The sequence below is a fragment of the Electrona antarctica genome, assembly GCF_951216825.1.
Source record: "Electrona antarctica genome assembly, chromosome: 16".
Lineage (NCBI taxonomy): Eukaryota > Metazoa > Chordata > Actinopteri > Myctophiformes > Myctophidae > Electrona > Electrona antarctica.
In genome coordinates, this window is record NC_136797.1 from 1,651,851 (window position 1) to 1,679,409 (window position 27,559).

General features: G+C 40.5%; 1 protein-coding gene across 1 annotated transcript; it reads left to right on the forward strand.

Annotated features, from left to right (window-relative positions):
* The first annotated feature begins 4,417 nt into the window (after positions 1–4,417).
* On the forward strand, positions 4,418–27,363 carry s100z (S100 calcium binding protein Z). The gene is made up of 3 exons (XM_079524462.1): positions 4,418–4,473; positions 19,659–19,889; positions 27,153–27,363. The coding sequence occupies exons 2-3, from the start codon at positions 19,749–19,751 to the stop codon at positions 27,315–27,317; spliced, it is 306 nt and encodes a 101-aa protein (XP_079380588.1). The 5' UTR covers positions 4,418–4,473; positions 19,659–19,748; the 3' UTR covers positions 27,318–27,363.
* The last annotated feature ends 196 nt before the right edge of the window (positions 27,364–27,559 follow it).

Here is a 27,559-nt window from a genome sequence, read left to right on the forward strand (position 1 = left end):
ATAAACATGAACAATCGGATAGATATCCGTGTAGTTTCCATGCAGGCACATTAAGCTGCATTTCTCACCTAATTATAGTAAAAATGATATGCGCTAATGAGCGGTGACGTCATCGTTTCTCAAAAGCTCCGTGTGACATGACTACACAGCTCCACTGATCCGGAATATTTTCGAAAGTCTTCACTTATTTATCCGTTTCCAAGTTTGAGTGGCCGAAAACTCTGTTTGCGTGTGGCTGAAAGGCCCAAACGCACAAAATAATGTGCGTTTAGCAAAAGATCCATATAGTGTACGTGTGGCCTGGTCCTTAAACAGGAGTTGTAGTAGCCATGAGGGTAATCTAGGCGGTGGACATTGCTCTTGTCTTCATGTCTTTATGTATGTAAATTGTCTTGTTCTTTGTGTTATGTCAAATGTGTGTACAGTTGGAGGCCATCGATATTGTCCTTTTCTTTTTGCTGAGGTTTGCGTGATCTGCGCAAAAGGACAGTTAACCCATTTTGGGCGGGAACCCCTTTTGGTGTTTTAAACATTATGTTATAATTTAGCTATTGAAAAATAGCAGATCTACAAGCTCATAGCGCGCCACCGAGTGGCGCGCTACGAGCTTGTAGGTCTGCTATTTTTGAAAAATCGTGAAAATTGAGGATGGAGGATTTATAAGGATTTTTTAAAATTTTGAGGTCAGGCCTAAATGGGTCAAATGATAAGGGACAATATCGGTGGCACCCAACTGTATATGTGTTCTGCATACTTACTTGGCTGCTGGGTCGCAAGACACATTTCAGTGTGAACTGACAATAAAGTACTGTATCATATCATATCATATCAAACATTGTAGCGCTAGCAGCTGTTTAAAGAGAAACGGTGTCGTCAGCTTCCTTCGATAAATGGAAAATGATCATCGCTCTGACAGAATATAGCGCTGGCTGGAAAAGAAAGACAGTGTTGCAGTGAATCTAATTTGATAAGCAGCGTCCCTCGGGTGGAGCAAACCACCCGCTATCCTCCACGGATCACTGCGCACGTTCCACCATGCTTCATTTAGAGTGTTGTTTTTGGAAGCAGATTTAGATTTGTTTCAGTCATTATAGTCTCTTGAATAGTTTTCATTTAGTTTTAGTCACCTGGAATGTTTTAGTGTTAGTCTAGTTTTAGTCGACTAAATATCACAAGATTTTAGTCGACTAAATCTACAGTTGATTTAGTCGACTAAAATGTATTTTGGCGGGCCTTGATGTCGTTGTATAATGACTGTTTTTACACTTGCTGAAAATAGCCGATCTACAAGCCTGCGGCGCGTTGTGAGCTTGTAGATCAGCTATTTTCAGCATGCAACCAAGTGTAAAATGACTCGTACATCTCTGGTCCACTAGACCCTTCCTAACATTTTAGTCTAGTTTTTTATCTGTTGACGAAATTGTCCATATATTTAGTCTTAGTTTTAGTCATCATGCCTTAGTTTTCATTTAGTTTCCATTTAGTTTTCATTTAGTTTCCATTTAGTTTCCATTTAGTTTTCGTCAGTGAAAAAAGGTAGTTGACGGACACTTTTCGCCTCAGTTTTAGTCGACGAAAACAACACTGATTTAGACCTACAAACATGGCAGATCTACAAGCTCACAGAGGTCTCCCTATAACTTGGTGTTTGTTTGCTTTTTCCTTTGTATTGCATTTCAAACAAACGAAAAACGAAAAAACTAGGACAATGCATATAGAACCAAACACTAGGACAATGCATATAGAACCAAACACTAGGACAATGCATATAGAACCAAACACTAGGACAATGCAGAACCAAACACTAGGACAATGCATATAGAACCAAACACTAGGACAATGCATATAGAACCAAACACTAGGACAATGCATATAGAACCAAACACTAGGACAATGCATATAGAACCAAACACTAGGACAATGCATATAGAACCAAACACTAGGACAATGCATATAGAACCAAACACTAGGACAATGCATATAGAACCAAACACTAGGTCAATGCATATAGAACCAAACACTAGGACAATGCATATAGAACCAAACACTAGGTCAATGCATATAGAACCAAACACTAGGACAATGCATATAGAACCAAACACTAGGTCAATGCATATAGAACCAAACACTAGGACAATGCATATAGAACCAAACACTAGGACAATGCATATAGAACCAAACACTAGGACAATGCATATAGAACCAAACACTAGGACAATGCATATAGAACCAAACACTAGGACAATGCATATAGAACCAAACACTAGGACAATGCATATAGAACCAAACACTAGGACAATGCATATAGAACCAAACACTAGGACAATGCATATAGAACCAAACACTTTGTCAATGCATATAGAACCAAACACTAGGACAATGCATATAGAACCAAACACTAGGACAATGCATATAGAACCAAACACTAGGACAATGCATATAGAACCAAACACTAGGACAATGCATATAGAACCAAACACTAGGACAATGCATATAGAACCAAACACTAGGACAATGCATATAGAACCAAACAAACAACATACAAAGGCACACAAGGGGATACAAATAAATGAGAAGAGACTAGGCAGATATATTATATCTGCCTAGTCTCTTCTCATTTTTTTTCTTTTTCTTTTTTTTTTAATAATTTTTATCCCACAATTTTGTAACCCATTTTTCACCCCTGTGTCAATTATCCAATGTAATCCTGGGCTCTACACACCCTCCGCCAACCTGGGGAGAGCAACGCACTTGAACTCATGCTTCCTTCATGCCTGAGTGTCCAAGTTGCTCCTTTACACCTGACAGGGGGGAGTTTCCCTGGTTGGACGTAGCACGTGGATAGGAACACGTTATTCCAACCAGTTCCTTTCCCCTCCATCAGGCGCCCCGGCTGGCCGTGACAGTTTAGAGACCAGTTCCTTTCCCCTCCATCAGGCGCCCCGGCTGGCCGTGACAGTTTAGAGACCAGTTCCTTTCCCCTCCATCAGGCGCCCCGGCTGGCCGTGACAGTTTAGAGACCAGTTCCTTTCCCCTCCATCAGGCGCCCCGGCTGGCCGTGACAGTTTAGAGACCAGTTCCTTTCCCCTCCATCAGGTGCCCCGGCTGGCCGTGGCAGTTTAGAGACCAGGATTACTGCATGTTTTTTGTCACTATATCCCTATTAGTCCGGCAGCCGAGGTGGACCGGGTGGGACATTAGGGTTCCAAAACACTGGGCTTGAGACCCACTGCTTTGTGAGCTCAACGTTCTCCACAGAATATGGGGCTGCTGGGCGTTCAATGCGGTGCAAAAGTGTAATTTTACGTTTTAGGCATATTTTCAGAATCGCAACAATATCGTAGACAATATCCCTAGACCAGTTGTTGGTCCGGGGACCCCCAGGGGTCCTTGAGGGAGTTCCAGGGGGTCCCCATGCAGCTAAATGATAGTTAGGAACCAAATTGACCCTTATGGGTTTATAACTCTGAGAGTGTACAAATGAAACCAAATGGACCTTAACGGGTCCATTTGGTTCCATTTGTACTCTCTCAGAGTTAAATTAACTTTGGTTTTACAATATAATTTGTGGGTCCCAGAGATAGAAATGCCATTAAATGCGGTGTCCGTAGACTAATGCATGTCAAACTGGGGGTCCTTGAAATTAAACGGGTTGAGAATCACTCCTAGAGCCGTACAAATCTTCTCTTATGGGGGGGGGGGGGGGTCCCTGGCATATATTTTCTAATGGGGGTCAATTTGGGGGGGTCCTTGGAGTCACTGCCCTGGCCTAGACAGTATAATGTGTCCCTCTGGAGTGGGTGTGGAAACACGGCGGCCCCTTCCTCTCCATCGTCAAAGGTAGCTGCTCATCCCTGTGATCCTGTAGGCAGTGACGCAAAAGATGTGCTATATTTGTAACGCTTGGAATCGCCGCGGGACCTGGCGCGCGCGCGCGCGGGGGGGGGGGGGGGGGGCAGGTTTGTTTTTCACCCCGGATAGGAAGAGGGTTGCCATGGAGTGGATCGCCTGTGGAATTAAGCCATTGAGACCTAAGGACGCACCTGTGTCACCTTTTAGCTTTAAGAAATCGTGAACATGCTGTGGCGCAAATTCTTTGAATATATTATTCTTTCAGAGCGAACGTTTTTAACTCCAATCTTTGCTTCTTGCGGAGGTCCCTGGAACAACATATTTTCAGACGGGGGTCGGCGGCCGATTACATATAATTTGTGGGGCGTCCTTGACATGAAAACGTTTGAGAACCACTGACATAGAAACATCTTTCTTTCATTTATTTTTTCCAGAAACCTGTCATGATTTGGAAGACATCATTTAGTAGAATCTGGTCTGCGGTCTCAGTGGGTTAATTATGCGTGCACAGACACTACGGATCCAGGACTTATTTCAGCTCAGCTCACTCTCACATCGTCACAAACAACAAGCCGCGCTGAACGCACACCGAACTTCACTTTCACACAGAACTCTCGTAAGGTAAGATCATTTATGTATTCTACTAATGTGTATTATATATACATTATGGGAAGAAACCACTTAACTCCAAAATGTAATTTCTTCCGGAAATGACAAAAACCTTATACCTAAACAAAGCAATACTGCCTCGTCAATGTTGGTGTTGTGACTTTATATTATTATCAATTGCTTGCATGAGAGGGAGAGAGGTGGTGGAGTTAGCTGCTTTAGAAGACAGTTTGAGAGGGAGAGAGGTGGTGGAGTTAGCTGCTTTATCAGACAGTTTGAGAGGGAGAGAGGTGGTGGAGTTAGCTGCTTTATCAGACAGTTTGAGAGGGAGAGAGGTGGTGGAGTTAGCTGCTTTTAGAAGACAGTTTGAGAGGGAGAGAGGTGGTGGAGTTAGCTGCTTTATCAGACAGTTTGAGAGGGAGAGAGGTGGTGGAGTTAGCTGCTTTATCAGACAGTTTGAGAGGGAGAGAGGTGGTGGAGTTAGCTGCTTTAGAAGACAGTTTGAGAGGGAGAGAGGTGGTGGAGTTAGCTGCTTTAGTAGACAGTTTGAGAGGTGGTGGAGTTAGCTGCTTTAGTAGACAGTTTGAGAGGTGGTGGAGTTAGCTGCTTTAGAAGACAGTTTGAGAGGGGGAGAGGTGGTGGAGTTAGCTGCTAGTAGACAGTTTGAGGGTCCAATGGAGTTAAGAGGTTTAGTCCGAAGCGCTTTTTAATACTTTTCATTGGTTCAATATTGTTTTTTACCAACACAGAGACATTTAAAGGGTGTTCAATAGACATTTAAAGGGTGTTCAATAGCACAGATTTATGCAAAAATAATCAAAAACCTCAAAAATTTAGTTACTGTAGGAGGTTTCCTCCCGATAGCAAATATGGAACAACAGTGTTGAGTTTATTGATGTGGTTTTAGTGTCATAGTGTTTTGAATACATTTACATTTCAGTCATCTGAAACGTCGTAGTCGACTGATTATCATTTCGTGATTTCAGTTGACTAAATCTGCAGTTGATTTTGTCAACCAAAGGTATATTTCGGCGGTGCCTTGATGGAGCCGTAAAGACCCATTTCTTTACACTTGGTTGCGCGCTGAAAATAGCAGCTCTACAAGCTCACAACACGTCTCAGCGCGAGGCCTTGTGAGCTTGTAGATCTGCTACAGTGCACCATATGCCTACATAAAATGACTTGTCTTTTAGTTCTACTGGATCTCTGCTCCACTAGTCCCTCCCTGACATTTTAGTATATATTTGGTCTTAGTTTTAGCTTACTTTTTATTTAGCTTGAAGTAAAGTAACTAAAGAAACGGGGAGACTCCTGAACACACTCTATAGCAATGATTACTGTCACAACATAGAGCTATTTAACACTGTTACTGAACACACTCTATAGCAATGATTACTGTCACAACATAGAGCTATTTAACACTGTTACTGAACACACTCTATAGCAATGATTACTGTTACAATATAGAGCTATTTAACACTGTTACTGAACACACTCTATAGCAATGATTACTGTCACAACATAGAGCTATTTAACACTGTTACTGAACACACTCTATAGCAATGATTACTGTCACAATATAGAGCTATTTAACACTGTTACTGAACACACTATATAGCAATGATTACTGTCACAATATAGAGCTATTTAACACTGTTACTGAACACACTATATAGCAATGATTACTGTCACAATATAGAGCTATTTAACACTGTTACTGAACACACTCTATAGCAATGATTACTGTCACAATATAGAGCTATTTAACACTGTTACTGAACACACTATATAGCAATGATTACTGTCACAATATAGAGCTATTTAACACTGTTACTGAACACACTATAGCAATGATTACTGTCACAATATAGAGCTATTTAACACTGTTACTGAACACACTATATAGCAATGATTACTGTCACAATATAGAGCTATTTAACACTGTTACTGAACACACTCTATAGCAATGATTACTGTCACAATATAGAGCTATTTAACACTGTTACTGAACACACTCTATAGCAATGATTACTGTCACAATATAGAGCTATTTAACACTGTTACTGAACACACTATAGCAATGATTACTGTCACAATATAGAGCTATTTAACACTGTTACTGAACACACTCTATAGCAATGATTACTGTCACAATATAGAGCTATTTAACACTGTTACTGAACACACTCTATAGCAATGATTACTGTCACAATATAGAGCTATTTAACACTGTTACTGAACACACTATAGCAATGATTACTGTCACAATATAGAGCTATTTAACACTGTTACTGAACACACTCTATAGCAATGATTACTGTCACAATATAGAGCTATTTAACACTGTTACTGAACACACACTCTATAGCAATGATTACTGTTACAATATAGAGCTATTTAACACTGTTACTGAACACACACTATAGCAATGATTACTGTCACAATATAGAGCTAGTATTTAACACTGTTATTGAACACACTCTATAGCAATGATTACTGTCACAATATAGAGCTATTTAACACTGTTACTGAACACACACTCTATAGCAATGATTACTGTTACAATATAGAGCTATTTAACACTGTTACTGAACACACTCTATAGCAATGATTACTGTCACAATATAGAGCTATTTAACACTGTTACTGAACACACTCTATAGCAATGATTACTGTCACAATATATAGCTATTTAACACTGTTACTGAACACACTCTATAGCAATGATTACTGTCACAATATAGAGCTATTTAACACTGTTACTGAACACACACTCTATAGCAATTATTAGTGTTACAATATAGAGCTATTTAACACTGTTACTGAACACACACTCTATAGCAATGATTACTGTTACAATATAGAGCTATTTAACACTGTTACTGAACACACTCTATAGCAATGATTACTGTCACAATATAGAGCTATTTAACACTGTTACTGAACACACTATAGCAATGATTACTGTCACAATATAGAGCTATTTAACACTGTTACTGAACACACACTCTATAGCAATGATTACTGTTACAATATAGAGCTATTTAACACTGTTACTGAACACACTCTATAGCAATGATTACTGTCACAATATAGAGCTATTTAACACTGTTACTGAACACACTCTATAGCAATGATTACTGTCACAATATAGAGCTATTTAACACTGTTACTGAACACACTCTATAGCAATGATTACTGTCAAACTATAGAGCTATTTAACACTGTTACTGAACACACACTCTATAGCAATGATTACTGTTACAATATAGAGCTATTTAACACTGTTACTGAACACACTCTATAGCAATGATTACTGTCACAATATAGAGCTATTTAACACTGTTACTGAACACACTCTATAGCAATGATTACTGTCACAATATAGAGCTATTTAACACTGTTACTGAACACACTCTATAGCAATGATTACTGTTACAATATAGAGCTATTTAACACTGTTACTGAACACACACTCTATAGCAATTATTACTGTTACAATATAGAGCTATTTAACACTGTTACTGAACACACACTCTATAGCAATGATTACTGTTACAATATAGAGCTATTTAACACTGTTACTGAACACACTCTATAGCAATGATTACTGTCACAATATAGAGCTATTTAACACTGTTACTGAACACACTATAGCAATGATTACTGTTACAATATAGAGCTATTTAACACTGTTACTGAACACACTCTATAGCAATGATTACTGTTACAATATAAAGCTATTTAACACTGTTACTGAACACACACTCTATAGCAATGATTACTGTTACAATATAGAGCTATTTAACACTGTTACTGAACACACTCTATAGCAATGATTACTGTTACAATATAGAGCTATTTAACACTGTTACTGAACACACTCTATATAAATGATTACTGTTACAATTTAGAGCTATTTAACACTGTTACTGAACACACTCCATAGCAATGATTGCTGTTACAATATAGAGCTATTTAACACTGTTACTGAACACACACTCTATAGCAATGATTACTGTTACAATATAGAGCTATTTAACACTGTTACTGAACACACACTCTATAGCAATGATTACTGTTACAATATAGAGCTATTTAACACTGTTACTGAACACACTCTATAGCAATGATTACTGTTACAATATAGAGCTATTTAACACTGTTACTGAACACACTCTATAGCAATGATTACTGTTACAATATAGAGCTATTTAACACTGTTACTGAACACACACTATAGCAATGATTACTGTCACACTATAGAGCTATTTAACACTGTTACTGAACACACTCTATAGCAATGATTACTGTCACAATATAGAGCTATTTAACACTGTTACTGAACACACTCTATAGCAATGATTACTGTTACAATATAGAGCTATTTAACACTGTTACTGAACACACTATATAGCAATGATTACTGTTACAATATAGAGCTATTTAACACTGTTACTAAACACACTCTATAGCAATGATTACTGTTACCATATAGAGCTATTTAACACTGTTACTGAACACACACTATAGCAATGATTACTGTCACACTATAGAGCTATTTAACACTGTTACTGAACACACTCTATAGCAATGATTACTGTCACATCATAGAGCTATTTAACACTGTTACTGAACACACTCTATAGCAATGATTACTGTCACAATATAGAGCTATTTAACACTGTTACTGAACACACTCTATAGCAATGATTACTGTCACAATATAGAGCTATTTAATACTGTTACTGAACACACTATAGAAATGATTACTGTGACAATATAGAGCTATTTAACACTGTTACTGAACACACTCTATAGCAATGATTACTGTTACAATATAGAGCTATTTAACACTGTTACTGAACACACTCTATAGCAATGATTACTGTCACAACATAGAGCTATTTAACACTGTTACTGAACACGCTCTATAGCAATGATTACTGTCACAATATAGAGCTATTTAACACTGTTACTGAACACACTCTATAGCAATGATTACTGCCACAATATAGAGCTATTTAACACTGTTACTGAACACACTCTATAGCAATGATTACTGTCAAACTATAGAGCTATTTAACACTGTTACTGAACACACACTCTATAGCAATGATTACTGTTACAATATAGAGCTATTTAACACTGTTACTGAACACACTCTATAGCAATGATTACTGTCACAATATAGAGCTATTTAACACTGTTACTGAACACACTCTATATAAATGATTACTGTTACAATTTAGAGCTATTTAACACTGTTACTGAACACACTCCATAGCAATGATTGCTGTTACAATATAGAGCTATTTAACACTGTTACTGAACACACACTCTATAGCAATGATTACTGTTACAATATAGAGCTATTTAACACTGTTACTGAACACACACTCTATAGCAATGATTACTGTTACAATATAGAGCTATTTAACACTGTTACTGAACACACTCTATAGCAATGATTACTGTTACAATATAGAGCTATTTAACACTGTTACTGAACACACTCTATAGCAATGATTACTGTTACAATATAGAGCTATTTAACACTGTTACTGAACACACACTCTATAGCAATGATTACTGTTACAATATAGAGCTATTTAACACTGTTACTGAACACACACTCTATAGCAATGATTACTGTTACAATATAGAGCTATTTAACACTGTTACTGAACACACTCTATAGCAATGATTACTGTTACAATATAGAGCTATTTAACACTGTTACTGAACACACTCTATAGCAATGATTACTGTTACAATATAGAGCTATTTAACACTGTTACTGAACACACACTATAGCAATGATTACTGTCACACTATAGAGCTATTTAACACTGTTACTGAACACACTCTATAGCAATGATTACTGTCACAATATAGAGCTATTTAACACTGTTACTGAACACACTCTATAGCAATGATTACTGTTACAATATAGAGCTATTTAACACTGTTACTGAACACACTATATAGCAATGATTACTGTTACAATATAGAGCTATTTAACACTGTTACTAAACACACTCTATAGCAATGATTACTGTTACCATATAGAGCTATTTAACACTGTTACTGAACACACACTATAGCAATGATTACTGTCACACTATAGAGCTATTTAACACTGTTACTGAACACACTCTATAGCAATGATTACTGTCACATCATAGAGCTATTTAACACTGTTACTGAACACACTCTATAGCAATGATTACTGTCACAATATAGAGCTATTTAACACTGTTACTGAACACACTCTATAGCAATGATTACTGTCACAATATAGAGCTATTTAATACTGTTACTGAACACACTATAGAAATGATTACTGTGACAATATAGAGCTATTTAACACTGTTACTGAACACACTCTATAGCAATGATTACTGTTACAATATAGAGCTATTTAACACTGTTACTGAACACACTCTATAGCAATGATTACTGTCACAACATAGAGCTATTTAACACTGTTACTGAACACGCTCTATAGCAATGATTACTGTCACAATATAGAGCTATTTAACACTGTTACTGAACACACTCTATAGCAATGATTACTGCCACAATATAGAGCTATTTAACACTGTTACTGAACACACTCTATAGCAATGATTACTGTCAAACTATAGAGCTATTTAACACTGTTACTGAACACACACTCTATAGCAATGATTACTGTTACAATATAGAGCTATTTAACACTGTTACTGAACACACTCTATAGCAATGATTACTGTCACAATATAGAGCTATTTAACACTGTTACTGAACACGCTCTATAGCAATGATTACTGTCACAATATAGAGCTATTTAACACTGTTACTGAACACACTCTATAGCAATGATTACTGCCACAATATAGAGCTATTTAACACTGTTACTGAACACACTCTATAGCAATGATTACTGTCAAACTATAGAGCTATTTAACACTGTTACTGAACACACACTCTATAGCAATGATTACTGTTACAATATAGAGCTATTTAACACTGTTACTGAACACACTCTATAGCAATGATTACTGTCACAATATAGAGCTATTTAACACTGTTACTGAACACACTCTATAGCAATGATTACTGTCACAATATAGAGCTATTTAACACTGTTACTGAACACACTCTATAGCAATGATTACTGTTACAATATAGAGCTATTTAACACTGTTACTGAACACACACTCTATAGCAATTATTACTGTTACAATATAGAGCTATTTAACACTGTTACTGAACACACACTCTATAGCAATGATTACTGTTACAATATAGAGCTATTTAACACTGTTACTGAACACACTCTATAGCAATGATTACTGTCACAATATAGAGCTATTTAACACTGTTACTGAACACACTATAGCAATGATTACTGTTACAATATAGAGCTATTTAACACTGTTACTGAACACACTCTATAGCAATGATTACTGTTACAATATAAAGCTATTTAACACTGTTACTGAACACACACTCTATAGCAATGATTACTGTTACAATATAGAGCTATTTAACACTGTTACTGAACACACTCTATAGCAATGATTACTGTTACAATATAGAGCTATTTAACACTGTTACTGAACACACTCTATATAAATGATTACTGTTACAATTTAGAGCTATTTAACACTGTTACTGAACACACTCCATAGCAATGATTGCTGTTACAATATAGAGCTATTTAACACTGTTACTGAACACACACTCTATAGCAATGATTACTGTTACAATATAGAGCTATTTAACACTGTTACTGAACACACACTCTATAGCAATGATTACTGTTACTGTTGCGAAGGCTCTCAAATGGATCTCCATATATGGGGATAAAAGGCTGTCACTTGGATCTCCACATATGATGATGATTTATGGCCCATATGTGGAGATAATGGAAATATCCAATGCTGACATCGGATTGATGTGGGAACCCCATATAGGGATGTACACGTGTGTCATCGTCATATGCGATTGGATAGCATTGTCATTATGACACACATATAACTAAAAAGTATAAAAGGATTACAGTCAGAGACTTAAGGGGGCAGAATATCTTCTAATATCTTTGGCCTGAGTCAGTTGGATAGGACGGAATATCTGGCCAAGCAAATTATAGAGCTTTTCATTGGAGGTTTCCACATCCCGGTTAAGTTCGTATCGAACACCACTGTCGTGGGTCCTAACTAAATAACCAGCACTGGTTCGAGCTATTTTACATGGTCCATTCGAGAACGGATTAGGGCGTACGGCAGTAACAGGATGTCGGAGGCCTTAGAGGATGGTGGTGGGACGGATTCCCCAGGAGCCAGGAGGTCACAACACCAGGTGGTATAGCTTGTGGAGCAGGTGAGTTTCAACAATCATCATTTGGGCCCAGGGCCTACGGGCTCTGGACGTTTGCCTCCAGAGTCTATGGGCTCTGGAGGTCCTGGGCATCAGTTGGTTAGATGCCAGGGACCCGAAGTGGTGGGACACACTTCGAGGTTCTGGGCATCAGTTGGTTGGATGCCAGGGACCCGACGTTGTGGGATTTCCATGTCCAGCAGAGATTGAAGGACCCGGCGTAGGACAGGAGAGTTCATCTTCAAAACGGCATGGGAATCGATTCTTGGGACAGCAGAGCAGGCTCGGACATCAAGACTACGATGGATATACCACCGATGGCGGAATCTACCGAGGAGCAGAAGATACAGCAGTCGAAGAGGAGCAGGAAGATACAGCAGCCGACGAGGAGCAGGAAGATACAGCAGCCGACGAGGAGCAGGAAGATGCAGCAGCCGACGAGGAGCAGGAAGATGCAGCAGCCGACGAGGAGCAGGAAGAAGCAGCAGCCGACGAGGAGCAGGAAGAAGCAGCAAGAGAGAAGAGGGTCCAGCTCACCAGGAAGACACAGCATCCGACGAGGGTCCAGCTCACCAGGAAGACACAGCATCCGACGAGGGTCCAGCTCACCAGGAAGTCACAGCATCCGACGAGGGTTCAGCTCACCAGGAAGACACAGCATCCGACGAGGGTCCAGCTCACCAGGAAGACACAGCATCCGACGAGGGTCCAGCTCACCAGGAAGACACAGCATCCGACGAGGGTCCAGCTCACCAGGAAGACACAGCATCCGACGAGGGTCCAGCTCACCAGGAAGACACAGCATCCAACGAGGGTCCAGCTCACCAGGAAGACACAGCATCCAACGAGGGTCCAGCTCACCAGGAAGATACAGCACAGCATCCGACGAGGGTCCAGCTCACCAGGAAGACACAGCATCCAACGAGGATCCAGCTCACCAGGAAGACACAAGCATCCGACGAGGGTCTCGTTCACCAGCAAGATACAACACCCGACGAGGGTCTCGTTCACCAGGAAGATACAACATCCGACGAGGGTCTCGTTCACCAGCAAGATACAACATCCGACGAGGGTCTCGTTCACCAGGAAGACACAGTTGGTGAAGGTCTGGCGAGACGCTTGGATGCCCTCAATGGGGTGGCCTGAATGGCTGACGTTTGCTGTTCAAGCCTCCGTATGCTTGTATTGGGGTGGCCTGAGGGGTCCACTGTTCAAGCCTTCTAGATATGGTACAGATTTCCATGGGAAATCTGGGGGTGGCAATGTGGCGATATCATGAGAGCATTGTCTGAACAGCATGATGATGCAAGGGCATCGGAGCTATATCAACCCTCCCATAGATGTTGGAGCAGTCGGAGGACGGAAGCGGAACGCTCTGGTGGATATCATGAGAGCATTGTCTGGACAGCATGATGATGCAAGGGCATCGGAGCTATATCAACCTTCCCATAGATGTTGGAGCAGTCGGAGGACGGCAGAGGCTTTGTTCACCGATAGGATATCGAGATGAAAGTGCAAGCTGACAGACCAGAAGTCCAGGTTCATAGGGACCGAAGTAGTCCAGCAAGGAGGCTGGACGGTCACTCTTGCAGAAATGACCATGAGCATAACCGGAGACGAACAGTCATCATGCATGGTACGGTAGTAGCACCCCAAGGGCCAGGTACGCTCTTGATGCAGTGGCTCGAAGAGCCAGGTACGCCTTCGATGGGGTGGCCCAAGGGCCAGGTACGATCTTGATGCGGTGGCTCGAAGAGTCAGGTACGCCTTCGATGGGGTGGCCCAAGGGCCAGGTACGCTCTTGATGCGGTGGCTCGAAGAGCCAGGTACGCCTTCGATGGGGTGGCCCAAGGGTCAGGTACGCTTTCGATGGGGTGGCCCAAGGGCCAGGTACGCTTGCAATGGGCGAACTGTTCAAGCCTTCTTGATATTTTACATATTTCCATGGGAAATCTGGGGGTGGCTGTTGCGAAGGCTCTCAAATGGATCTCCATATATGGGGATAAAAGGCTGTCACTTGGATCTCCACATATGATGATGATTTATGGCCCATATGTGGAGATAATGGAAATATCCAATGCTGACATCGGATTGATGTGGGAACCCCATATAGGGATGTACACGTGTGTCATCGTCATATGCGATTGGATAGCATTGTCATTATGACACACATATAACTAAAAAGTATAAAAGGATTACAGTCAGAGACTTAAGGGGGCAGAATATCTTCTAATATCTTTGGCCTGAGTCAGTTGGATAGGACGGAATATCTGGCCAAGCAAATTATAGAGCTTTTCATTGGAGGTTTCCACATCCCGGTTAAGTTCGTATCGAACACCACTGTCGTGGGTCCTAACTAAATAACCAGCACTGGTTCGAGCTATTTTACAGTTACAATATAGAGCTATTTAACACTGTTACTGAACACACTCTATAGCAATGATTACTGTTACAATATAGAGCTATTTAACACTGTTACTGAACACACTCTATAGCAATGATTACTGTTACAATATAGAGCTATTTAACACTGTTACTGAACACACACTATAGCAATGATTACTGTCACACTATAGAGCTATTTAACACTGTTACTGAACACACTCTATAGCAATGATTACTGTCACAATATAGAGCTATTTAACACTGTTACTGAACACACTCTATAGCAATGATTACTGTTACAATATAGAGCTATTTAACACTGTTACTGAACACACTATATAGCAATGATTACTGTTACAATATAGAGCTATTTAACACTGTTACTAAACACACTCTATAGCAATGATTACTGTTACCATATAGAGCTATTTAACACTGTTACTGAACACACACTATAGCAATGATTACTGTCACACTATAGAGCTATTTAACACTGTTACTGAACACACTCTATAGCAATGATTACTGTCACATCATAGAGCTATTTAACACTGTTACTGAACACACTCTATAGCAATGATTACTGTCACAATATAGAGCTATTTAACACTGTTACTGAACACACTCTATAGCAATGATTACTGTCACAATATAGAGCTATTTAATACTGTTACTGAACACACTATAGAAATGATTACTGTGACAATATAGAGCTATTTAACACTGTTACTGAACACACTCTATAGCAATGATTACTGTTACAATATAGAGCTATTTAACACTGTTACTGAACACACTCTATAGCAATGATTACTGTCACAACATAGAGCTATTTAACACTGTTACTGAACACGCTCTATAGCAATGATTACTGTCACAATATAGAGCTATTTAACACTGTTACTGAACACACTCTATAGCAATGATTACTGCCACAATATAGAGCTATTTAACACTGTTACTGAACACACTCTATAGCAATGATTACTGTCACAATATAGAGCTATTTAACACTGTTACTGAACACACTCTATAGCAATGATTACTGTCACAATATAGAGCTATTTAACACTGTTACTGAACACACACTATGGCAATGATTACTGTCACAACATAGAGCTATTTAACACTGTTACTGAACACACTCTATGGCAATGATTACTGTCACAACATAGAGCTATTTAACACTGTTACTGAACACACTCTATGGCAATGATTACTGTCACAACATAGAGCTATTTAACACTGTTACTGAACACACTCTATGGCAATGATTACTGTCACAACATAGAGCTATTTAACACTGTTACTGAACACACTCTATAGCAATGATTACTGTCACAACATAGAGCTATTTAACACTGTTACTGAACACACTATAGCAATGATTACTGTCACAACATAGAGCTATTTAACACTGTTACTGAACACACTCTATAGCAATGATTACTGTCACATCATAGAGCTATTTAACACTGTTACTGAACACACTCTATAGCAATGATTACTGTCACAATATAGAGCTATTTAACACTGTTACTGAACACACTCTATATCAATGATTACTGTCACAATATAGAGCTATTTAATACTGTTACTGAACACACTATAGAAATGATTACTGTGACAATATAGAGCTATTTAACACTGTTACTGAACACACTCTATAGCAATGATTACTGTTACAATATAGAGCTATTTAACACTGTTACTGAACACACTCTATAGCAATGATTACTGTCACAACATAGAGCTATTTAACACTGTTACTGAACACGCTCTATAGCAATGATTACTGTCACAATATAGAGCTATTTAACACTGTTACTGAACACACTCTATAGCAATGATTACTGCCACAATATAGAGCTATTTAACACTGTTACTGAACACACTCTATAGCAATGATTACTGTCACAATATAGAGCTATTTAACACTGTTACTGAACACACTCTATAGCAATGATTACTGTCACAATATAGAGCTATTTAACACTGTTACTGAACACACACTATGGCAATGATTACTGTCACAACATAGAGCTATTTAACACTGTTACTGAACACACTCTATGGCAATGATTACTGTCACAACATAGAGCTATTTAACACTGTTACTGAACACACTCTATGGCAATGATTACTGTCACAACATAGAGCTATTTAACACTGTTACTGAACACACTCTATGGCAATGATTACTGTCACAACATAGAGCTATTTAACACTGTTACTGAACACACTCTATAGCAATGATTACTGTCACAACATAGAGCTATTTAACACTGTTACTGAACACACTATAGCAATGATTACTGTCACAACATAGAGCTATTTAACACTGTTACTGAACACACTCTATAGAGCGTCGCAGTCCCGCCTCCTACCCTGGACCAGGAAATGAAACCCAATGCATTATTCTCATAGACATTTCTTAAAGTATTTATTTAAAGACGGTTACGCCGCGGACAAAGCCAACTCGAGTCGTGACAACTCATGACAACACAAACAATATTTTGGACTAAACAAATAATTAGAAAGAAGATAAAAACGGCAGGTTACAACACTTTTTTTGTTGTTTTTCTTCTTTGTAATTATTTGTTTGGTCCAAAATATTGTTTGTGTTGTCATGAGTTGTCACGACACGAGTTGGCTTTGTCCGCGGCGTAACCGTCTTTAAATAAATACTTTAAGAAATGTTTATGAGAATAATGCATTGGATTTCATTTCCTGGTCCAGGGTAGGAGGCGGGACTGCGACGCTCTATAGCAATGATTACTGTCACAACTTAGAGCTATTTAACACTGTTACTGAACACACTTTATAGCAATGATTACTGTCACAATATAGAGCTATTTAACACTGTTACTGAACACACTCTATAGCAATGATTACTGTCACAATATAGAGCTATTTAACACTGTTACTGAACACACTATAGCAATGATTACTGTCACAACATAGAGCTATTTAACACTGTTACTGAACACACTCTATAGCAATGATTACTGTCACAATATAGAGCTATTTAACACTGTTACTGAACACACTCTATAGCAATGATTACTGTCACAATATAGAGCTATTTAACACTGTTACTAAACACTCTATAGCAATGATTACTGTCGGACTATAGAGCTATTTAACACTGTTACTGAACACACTATAGCAATGATTACTGTCACAACATAGAGCTATTTAACACTGTTACTGAACACACTCTATAGCAATGATTACTGTCACACTATAGAGCTATTTAACACTGTTACTGAACACACTCTATAGCAATGATTACTGTCACAATATAGAGCTATTTAACACTGTTACTGAACACACTATAGCAATGATTACTGTCACAACATAGAGCTATTTAACACTGTTACTGAACACACTCTATAGCAATGATTACTGTCACAACATAGAGCTATTTAACACTGTTACTGAACACACTATATAGCAATGATTACTGTCACACTATAGAGCTATTTAACACTGTTACTGAACACACTATAGCAATGATTACTGTCACCACATAGAGCTATTTAACACTGTTACTGAACACACACTATAGCAATGATTACTGTCACACTATAGAGCTATTTAACACTGTTACTGAACACACTCTATAGCAATGATTACTGTCACAACATAGAGCTATTTAACACTGTTACTGAACACGCACTATAGCAATGATTACTGTCACAATATAGAGCTATTTAACACTGTTACTGAACACACTATAGCAATGATTACTGTCACAACATAGAGCTATTTAACACTGTTACTGAACACACTATAGCAATGATTACTGTCACAATATAGAGCTATTTAACACTGTTACTGAACACACTCTATAGCAATGATTACTGTCGCACTATAGAGCTATTTAACACTGTTACTGAACACACTCTATAGCAATGATTACTGTCACACTATAGAGCTATTTAACACTGTTACTGAACACACTCTATAGCAATGATTACTGTCACAATATAGAGCTATTTAACACTGTTACTGACACACTATATAGCAATGATTACTGTCACAATATAGAGCTAGTATTTAACACTGTTACTGAACACACTCTATAGCAATGATTACTGTCACACTATAGAGCTATTTAACACTGTTTCTGAACACACACTATAGCAATGATTACTGTCACAATATAGAGCTATTTAACACTGTTACGGAACACACACTATAGCAATGATTACTGTCACAACATAGAGCTATTTAACACTGTTACTGAACACACACTATAGCAATGATTACTGTCACAGCATAGAGCTATTTAACACTGTTACTGAACACACTCTATAGCAATGATTACTGTCACAATAGAGAGCTATTTAACACCGTTACGGAACAAAAACTACAGAAATTAATACTTAGTAGGCCTACTATGTTTTGTAATGTATGTATTTTTTGCCCTTTCCCTCCAGCTATCCGTCAGCTCTGTGCTAGCATCCTGTCTTTTCCCTCCAGATTTGCGTCATCTCGGTTGTTTCCGTAGCACCCTAGTCCTCGTCAACATGCCCACTAAGCTGGAGGGAGCGATGGACGCGCTGATCACCGTCTTCTACAACTACTCTGGGAAGGAAGGAGACAAGTACAAGCTGGACAAGGGAGAGCTGAAGGAGCTGCTGACCAGCGAGCTGACCGACTTCCTGACGGTACCATAAATATAGTTACATGTCTCTGCTGTCGGGAAGTTACCAGTGTTGTTTTAAATATAGTTACATGTCTCTGCTGTCGGGAAGTTACCAGTGTTGTTTTACATGTCTCTGCTGTCGGGAAGTTACCAGTGTTGTTACCAGTGAAGTTACCAGTGTTGTTACCAGTGAAGTTACCAGTGTTGTTTTGAAGTTACCAGTGTTGTTACCAGTGAAGTTACCAGTGTTGTTACCAGTGAAGTTACCAGTGTTGTTACCAGTGAAGTTACCAGTGTTGTTTTGAAGTTACCAGTGTTGTTACCAGTGAAGTTACCAGTGTTGTTACCAGTGAAGTTACCAGTGTTGTTACCAGTGTTGTTACCAGTGTTGTTACCAGTGAAGTTACCAGTGTAGTTACCAGTGTAGTTACCAGTGTAGTTACCAGTGTTGTTACCAGTGTAGTTACCAGTGTTGTTACCAGTGAAGTTACCAGTGTTGTTACCAGTGTTGTTACCAGTGAAGTTACCAGTGAAGTTACCAGTGAAGTTACCAGTGAAGTTACCAGTGAAGTTACCAGTGTTGTTACCAGTGTTGTTACCAGTGAAGTTACCAGTGGTGTTACCAGTGTTGTTACCAGTGAAGTTACCAGTGTTGTTTTGAAGTTACCAGTGTTGTTACCAGTGTTGTTACCAGTGAAGTTACCAGTGAAGTTACCAGTGTTGTTACCAGTGTTGTTACCAGTGAAGTTACCAGTGTTGTTACCAGTGAAGTTACCAGTGTTGTTACCAGTGAAGTTACCAGTGTTGTTACCAGTGTTGTTACCAGTGAAGTCACCAGTGTTGTTACCAGTGAAGTTACCAGTGTTGTTACCAGTGAAGTTACCAGTGTTGTTACCAGTGAAGTTACCAGTGTTGTTACCAGTGTTGTTACCAGTGAAGTTACCAGTGTTGTTACCAGTGAAGTTACCAGTGTTGTTACCAGTGAAGTTACCAGTGAAGTTACCAGTGTTGTTACCAGTGTTGTTACCAGTGAAGTTACCAGTGACGTTACCAGTGAAGTTACCAGTGTTGTTACCAGTGAAGTTACCAGTGAAGTTACCAGTGAAGTTACCAGTGTTGTTACCAGTGAAGTTACCAGTGTTGTTACCAGTGTTGTTACCAGTGAAGTTACCAGTGTTGTTACCAGTGAAGTTACCAGTGTTGTTACCAGTGTTGTTACCAGTGAAGTTACCAGTGTTGTTACCAGTGAAGTTACCAGTGTTGTTACCAGTGACGTTACCAGTGAAGTTACCAGTGAAGTTACCAGTGTTGTTACCAGTGAAGTTACCAGTGTTGTTACCAGTGAAGTTACCAGTGAAGTTACCAGTGTTACCAGTGTTACCTGACCTCCTGTTAGCTGCTGACTCTGGACTAGTATCCATCCTCATCCTCCTGGATCTGAGCGCGGCTTTTGACACCATCTCCCACTCCACCCTCCTCGAGCGACTAGCATCCATTGGCATATCTGACACACCCCTAGACTGGTTTCACTCATACCTCTCTGACCGTACTCAGTTCATTCAGCTCAAATCATTCACTTCCCATCCCTCCCCCATCTCCTCCGGTGTTCCCCAGGGCTCCGTTCTTGGCCCTATCCTATTTATCATCTATCTCCTCCCCCTTGGACAGATTTTCCGCAAATACAACATCCTTTTCCACTGTTACGCGGACGACACCCAGCTCTACGTCTCCTCCAAACCCTCTTCCGGCTTCCCACCCTCCTCCCTCTGTACCTGTTTGCAGGAAATCAAGTCCTGGTTCACCTCTAATTTCCTCAAACTGAACAGTGACAAAACCGAGGTAGTCCTCATTGGTTCCAAATCCACACTCACCAAGCAACCCAGTTTCACTCTCACCATTGACAACTCCTCAGTTTCCCCCTCCCCTCAGGTTAAGAGTCTGGGTGTCGTCCTCGACAGTACCCTATCATTCCACACCCACATCAACACCACCATCCAGTCCGCCTACTTCCACCTCAGAAACATCAACCGCCTCCGCCCCTCTCTAACTCCCCACAGTGCCGCAATCCTGGTTCACTCTCTTGTCACCTCCCGCTTGGACTACTGTAATTCCCTTCTTTTTGGTCTCCCCCACAAACTTCTCCATAAACTCCAACTGGTCCAGAACGCTGCTGCCCGGATCGTCACCAGAACCCCTGTCATCAGTCACATCACCCCTGTACTTCACCAACTCCACTGGCTCCCCATCAAATACCGCATCGACTTCAAGATCCTTCTCCATACCTTCAAGGCCATCCATAATCTCGCCCCCCCATACCTGTGTCAGCTGACCTTGTCCATGTCAACATCCCCACCCGGTCTCTTAGGTCTGCCTCCTCAATCACCCTGAAAGTTCTCCCAGCCCGTCTCTCCACCATGGGGTCAAGAGCCTTCAGCCGCTCTGCCCCCCACCTCTGGAACTCCCTCCCCCTGACATCAGAAACATGGACTCTATCACCATATTCCAAACTCACCTCAAAACCCACCTGTTTAGGCAGGCATATGGCTGACCTCTGCTGCAAGCTGTGCCCTAGTTTTGTTTTGCTTTTAAACTGTGTTTTGTATCAACTGTTTTTAACCTGTACGGCGACCTTGAGTGCCCTGAAAGGCGCCTTATAAATAAAATGTATTATTATTATTATTATTATTACCAGTGTTGTTACCAGTGAAGTTACCAGTGTTGTTACCAGTGAAGTTACCAGTGTTGTTACCAGTGTTACAGTGTTGTTACCAGTGTTGTTACCAGTGAAGTTACCAGTGTTGTTACCAGTGTTACAGTGTTGTTACCAGTGTTGTTACCAGTGAAGTTACCAGTGTTGTTACCAGTGTTACAGTGTTGTTACCAGTGTTGTTACCAGTGTTGTTACCAGTGTTGTTACCAGTGTTACAGTGTTGTTACCAGTGTTGTTACCAGTGTTGTTACCAGTGAAGTTACCAGTGTTGTTACCAGTGTTACAGTGTTGTTACCAGTGTTGTTACCAGTGAAGTTACCAGTGTTGTTACCAGTGTTACAGTGTTGTTACCAGTGTTGTTACCAGTGTTGTTACCAGTGAAGTTACCAGTGTTGTTACCAGTGTTACAGTGTTGTTACCAGTGTTGTTACCAGTGTTGTTACCAGTGTTGTTACCAGTGTTGTTACCAGTGTTACAGTGTTGTTACCAGTGTTGTTACCAGTGAAGTTACCAGTGTTGTTACCAGTGTTGTTACCAGTGTTACAGTGTTGTTACCAGTGTTGTTACCAGTGAAGTTACCAGTGTTGTTACCAGTGTTGTTACCAGTGTTGTTACCAGTGAAGTTACCAGTGAAGTTACCAGTGTTGTTACCAGTGTTGTTACCAGTGAAGTTACCAGTGAAGTTACCAGTGTTGTTACCAGTGTTGTTACCAGTGAAGTTACCAGTGAAGTTACCAGTGAAGTTACCAGTGTTGTTACCAGTGTTGTTACCAGTGTTGTTACCAGTGTTGTTACCAGTGTTGTTACCAGTGTTGTTACCAGTGTTGTTACCAGTGAAGTTACCAGTGTTGTTACCAGTGAAGTTACCAGTGAAGTTACCAGTGAAGTTACCAGTGAAGTTACCAGTGTTGTTACCAGTGTTACAGTGTTGTTACCAGTGTTGTTACCAGTGAAGTTACCAGTGTTGTTACCAGTGTTGTTACCAGTGTTGTTACCAGTGAAGTTACCAGTGTTGTTACCAGTGTTGTTACCAGTGTTGTTACCAGTGTTGTTACCAGTGTTGTTACCAGTGAAGTTACCAGTGAAGTTACCAGTGAAGTTACCAGTGAAGTTACCAGTGTTGTTACCAGTGAAGTTACCAGTGTTGTTACCAGTGTTGTTACCAGTGTTGTTACCAGTGTTGTTACCAGTGTTGTTACCAGTGTTGTTACCAGTGTTGTTACCAGTGAAGTTACCAGTGAAGTTACCAGTGTTGTTACCAGTGTTGTTACCAGTGTTGTTACCAGTGTTGTTACCAGTGTTGTTACCAGTGAAGTTACCAGTGTTGTTACCAGTGTTGTTACCAGTGAAGTTACCAGTGAAGTTACCAGTGTTGTTACCAGTGTTGTTTTCGTCGACTAGAACTATGACGAAAAATGTTCGTCGACTACCTTTTTTCCACTGATGACTAAATTAAACTAAGCTATGATGTCTAAAACTAAGACTAAATTAAACTAAGCTATGATGTCTAAAACTAAGACTAAATTAAACTAAGCTATGATGTCTAAAACTAAGACTAAATTAAACTAAGCTATGATGTCTAAAACTAAGACTAAATTTACTCAAATTTCGTCAACAAATAAAAACTAGACTGAAATGTTAGGAAGGGACTAGTGGACTTGGTTGCATGCTGAAAATAGCAGATCTACAAGCTCCCAACGCGTCGCAGCGGGCTTGTAGAGCAAGTGTAAAATCATTATGACGGCATCAAGGCCCACCAAAATACATTTTAGTCGACTAAAATCTTATATTTAGTCGAATAAAACTAGACTAAATACAGACTAAAAACATTCCAGGTGACTAAAAATGTGACTAAAACTAAATGAAAGCTATTCAAGAGACTACGACTGAAACTATATAGCTCCATCATTTAGGTGCATGGGGACCACCTGGAACCCCCTCAAGGACCACTGGTGGTCCTCGGACCACTGGCTTATGACATCACAAGGGGTGACCCCCCCCCCCAGCCAGCGTGTCGTAGATTCTGATTGGCTCTCCTGTGGATTGGACGGAGGCCCTCAGGTGTTGTTTTATTCAGTTCCTCGCCGTCCAAATATAGACACCCGTGATGTCATCAGGTTTCCACGGTGATGTCACCACCTGCTCCCTGACGACGACGACAACAACAACCATTGAACCGCTTCCAGCCCTGCAGAGGGGTCCCTCAGGGGTCTGTACCGGGGCCCCCCTCTATTTTTCCTCATCACTGCTCTATCGCTGAAAATAGCACCGTCCTGCAAAGCTCATAACACGACACAATGCACTCGTCCAGGTGCCCACATGTCCCCAGTGCCCACTCGTACAGTCAGATTAAGACATGAAATGATTTTCTTGTTGTTTCAAAATTATTCCCTCTTCAGTTTATTCCCCCGTGGGCCGGCACTTTGGCGTGCGTAGGCAAGAATCTGTGTTTCCATGCAGTCACAGAAAGACCTCAACCTGCTTGTAGTGCAACGGATTCGAGTGAAAATTACTTATCGAGCCGATCTTATCGGTCTACTGCATGTAGTCTGGGATCCTACTGAAAATGACAAGCCTCCTCAAACCCTCACCTAAACATAACCGCAAGCACGTAGCAGCGCGCGGTCTCAACCTTAACGCATGTTCGCCTACCTTAATCCGGTGGTTTTGGTCTACTGCCTACTGAGAAACGACAAGCCTCCTCAAACCCTCACCTAAACATAACCGCAAGCACGTAGCGGCGCGCGGTCTCAACCTTAATCATCGTTTTGGTTTTATCAATGCCAATGGCAGCCAGGAGGCTCTGAGACTACATGCAGTAGGTCGATAAGATCGGCTTGATAAGAAACCTACTGGGAATTATGGGTTGATTCCATTCGAAGCGGTGCAACGTGGCTCTTTTGTTGGTTCCAAACATTTCTACAAAGCCAACAAAACCCACCGACGCACCCGGACTATGGCTGTACGCGGACAAAATAAACCAATTGATGTCCAGGTTGAACGTCATTTTGGTTTGCATTTACATTACAAACAGCTTCTCTTCCTCATGGCATGTTCTCTCTGTAATGTCTGGTAAAACAAAAACCTGTCCACCAGGTGCATGCCGTTCCCCAATCACCCAGGCCTACTTATAAATAAATAAATGGTACATGGTGCATTTATATATAGCGCCTTTATCCAAGGCACTTTACATAGATTGTGCATCACATTCACCCATTCACACACTAAGGCTGTACCCTAGCCCTTTTTTTAGGACTCGAACTTCGGCAGGAATTTTCGAGCGAACATCCGGACCATTTGTTTCTAATTAATTTAAAAAATAACCTTTGAGATAAGTCTCGATCAGAGCGCAGCGCTTCTCCCCCGCTCTTTATCAATCTCTCGTCTCTCCCAACACACACACACACACACTGACACACACACAGCGTCAAGTGGCTCCGCGAAAACAGCTGATCTGCAAACTCATGTGGCAGGCAGCTAAAACGACAGCGTAGCTCGTTAGCTGTCACTCGTTAATTTGTTCCACCCTGCAGTGTATTCTCAGAAGCGCAGTGAATAAGTGGGCACAGGGCAAAAGCAGAACCGTCTCCGTGAGCGTTTTGCTTAACAATGATCAGAGTTCACTGCTTTTTGGCAATAGGCTGTGATGCTAGAGAGCATATGCATTGCTAATATATCATGGCTGTTAAGAACGGTGTGTGTGTGTGTGTGTGTGTGTGTGTGTGTGTTTGTGTGTGTGTGTGAGAGAGAGAGCGAGACGCGTCAGACATTCCATTCAATGGAACTCTTTTGTTCTCACAGAACAAGGTGAGAAAGGTAAATCACCTCAGCTGCAGGCCAATCACCAGATTTTGGAGAGGGACAGGGGATTAAAAAAAATTCTGGCAGGAATGCACAAGAAATTTACTTTTTTTTTTACATGCTCATATCGCATTCTCGCCGAGATATATTTTTGAGTTAATAAAAAAGGGGAAAAAAAATAATATATTTTATTTAAAAATAAACAAATGGTTCAAGCCCATTAATTAAGATTCGAGTGCCAACCCTAACGAGCGAACATTCGAACCTTGAATGTTTGGGGACAGCCTTATCACACACACATTCACACACCGATGGTGGAGGAAACCATGCAAGGCACCAACCTGCACATCTGGAGCAATCAGGGGTTCAGAGTCTTGCTCAAGGACACTTCCACACTAACTCTGGGGGAGCCCGGGCTCGAACTGGGAACCTTGCGGTTACCATCCAGCCACTCTACCCCTGACCCACCGCCGCACTTATGCTCTCCATCAAGCAATTAGGCCTGGGGAAGCGTGCCCTTAGTGTCAAGACAATTCAATTAACTAATAACTCATTAAACTAACTGACCAAATAATAACTACAACAATCATGATAATAGTACTAATAAATAGACAAACGAAACAGTGAAGGATGGCTTCTACACTGGTGGAGAATGAGGGTAATGTTCTGTACGTTCTGTCTGTGTGTGTGTGTTTCCATTCTCAGAAAGACCCCAACCTGGTGGAGAATGAGGGTAATGTTCTGTACGTTCTGTGTGTGTGTGTGTGTTTCCAGTCTCAGAAAGACCCCAACCTGGTGGAGAAGATCATGAACGACCTGGACTCCAACCGAGACAACGAGGTGGACTTTAACGAGTTTGTGGTTCTGGTGGCGGCGCTGACGGTCGCCTGCAACGACTTCTTCCAGGAGCAGCAGAAGAAGAAGGAGCAGCAGCAGTAGATCTCACAGACTAAGCCGTTCATACTGTCGTTACGATTATGAGTCGCTCTGGCCGGAAATAGCAGATCTACACAGCTTGTAGATTAGTGGTTTTAAAACTGGTTCACGTCAAGGACCTCCAAATTGCTTTATATTGGGACCCCCATCTGGCAATATTCTGTCCCAGGGACCCCCGGGACCCATGCTGTTGTAAGAGCTTGTAGATCTGTTATTTTCCGGAGGGCAACTCCACTGTTCAACCA

Excerpts from the sequence above, each read along its gene's own strand:
- s100z (XM_079524462.1), top strand. The coding sequence starts at position 19,749 with ATGCCCACTAAGCTGGAGGGAGCGATGGACGCGCTGATCACCGTCTTC. Across the intron at positions 19,890-27,152 it reads AGCTGACCGACTTCCTGACG|TCTCAGAAAGACCCCAACCT; the intron begins GTACCATAAATA and ends GTGTGTTTCCAG.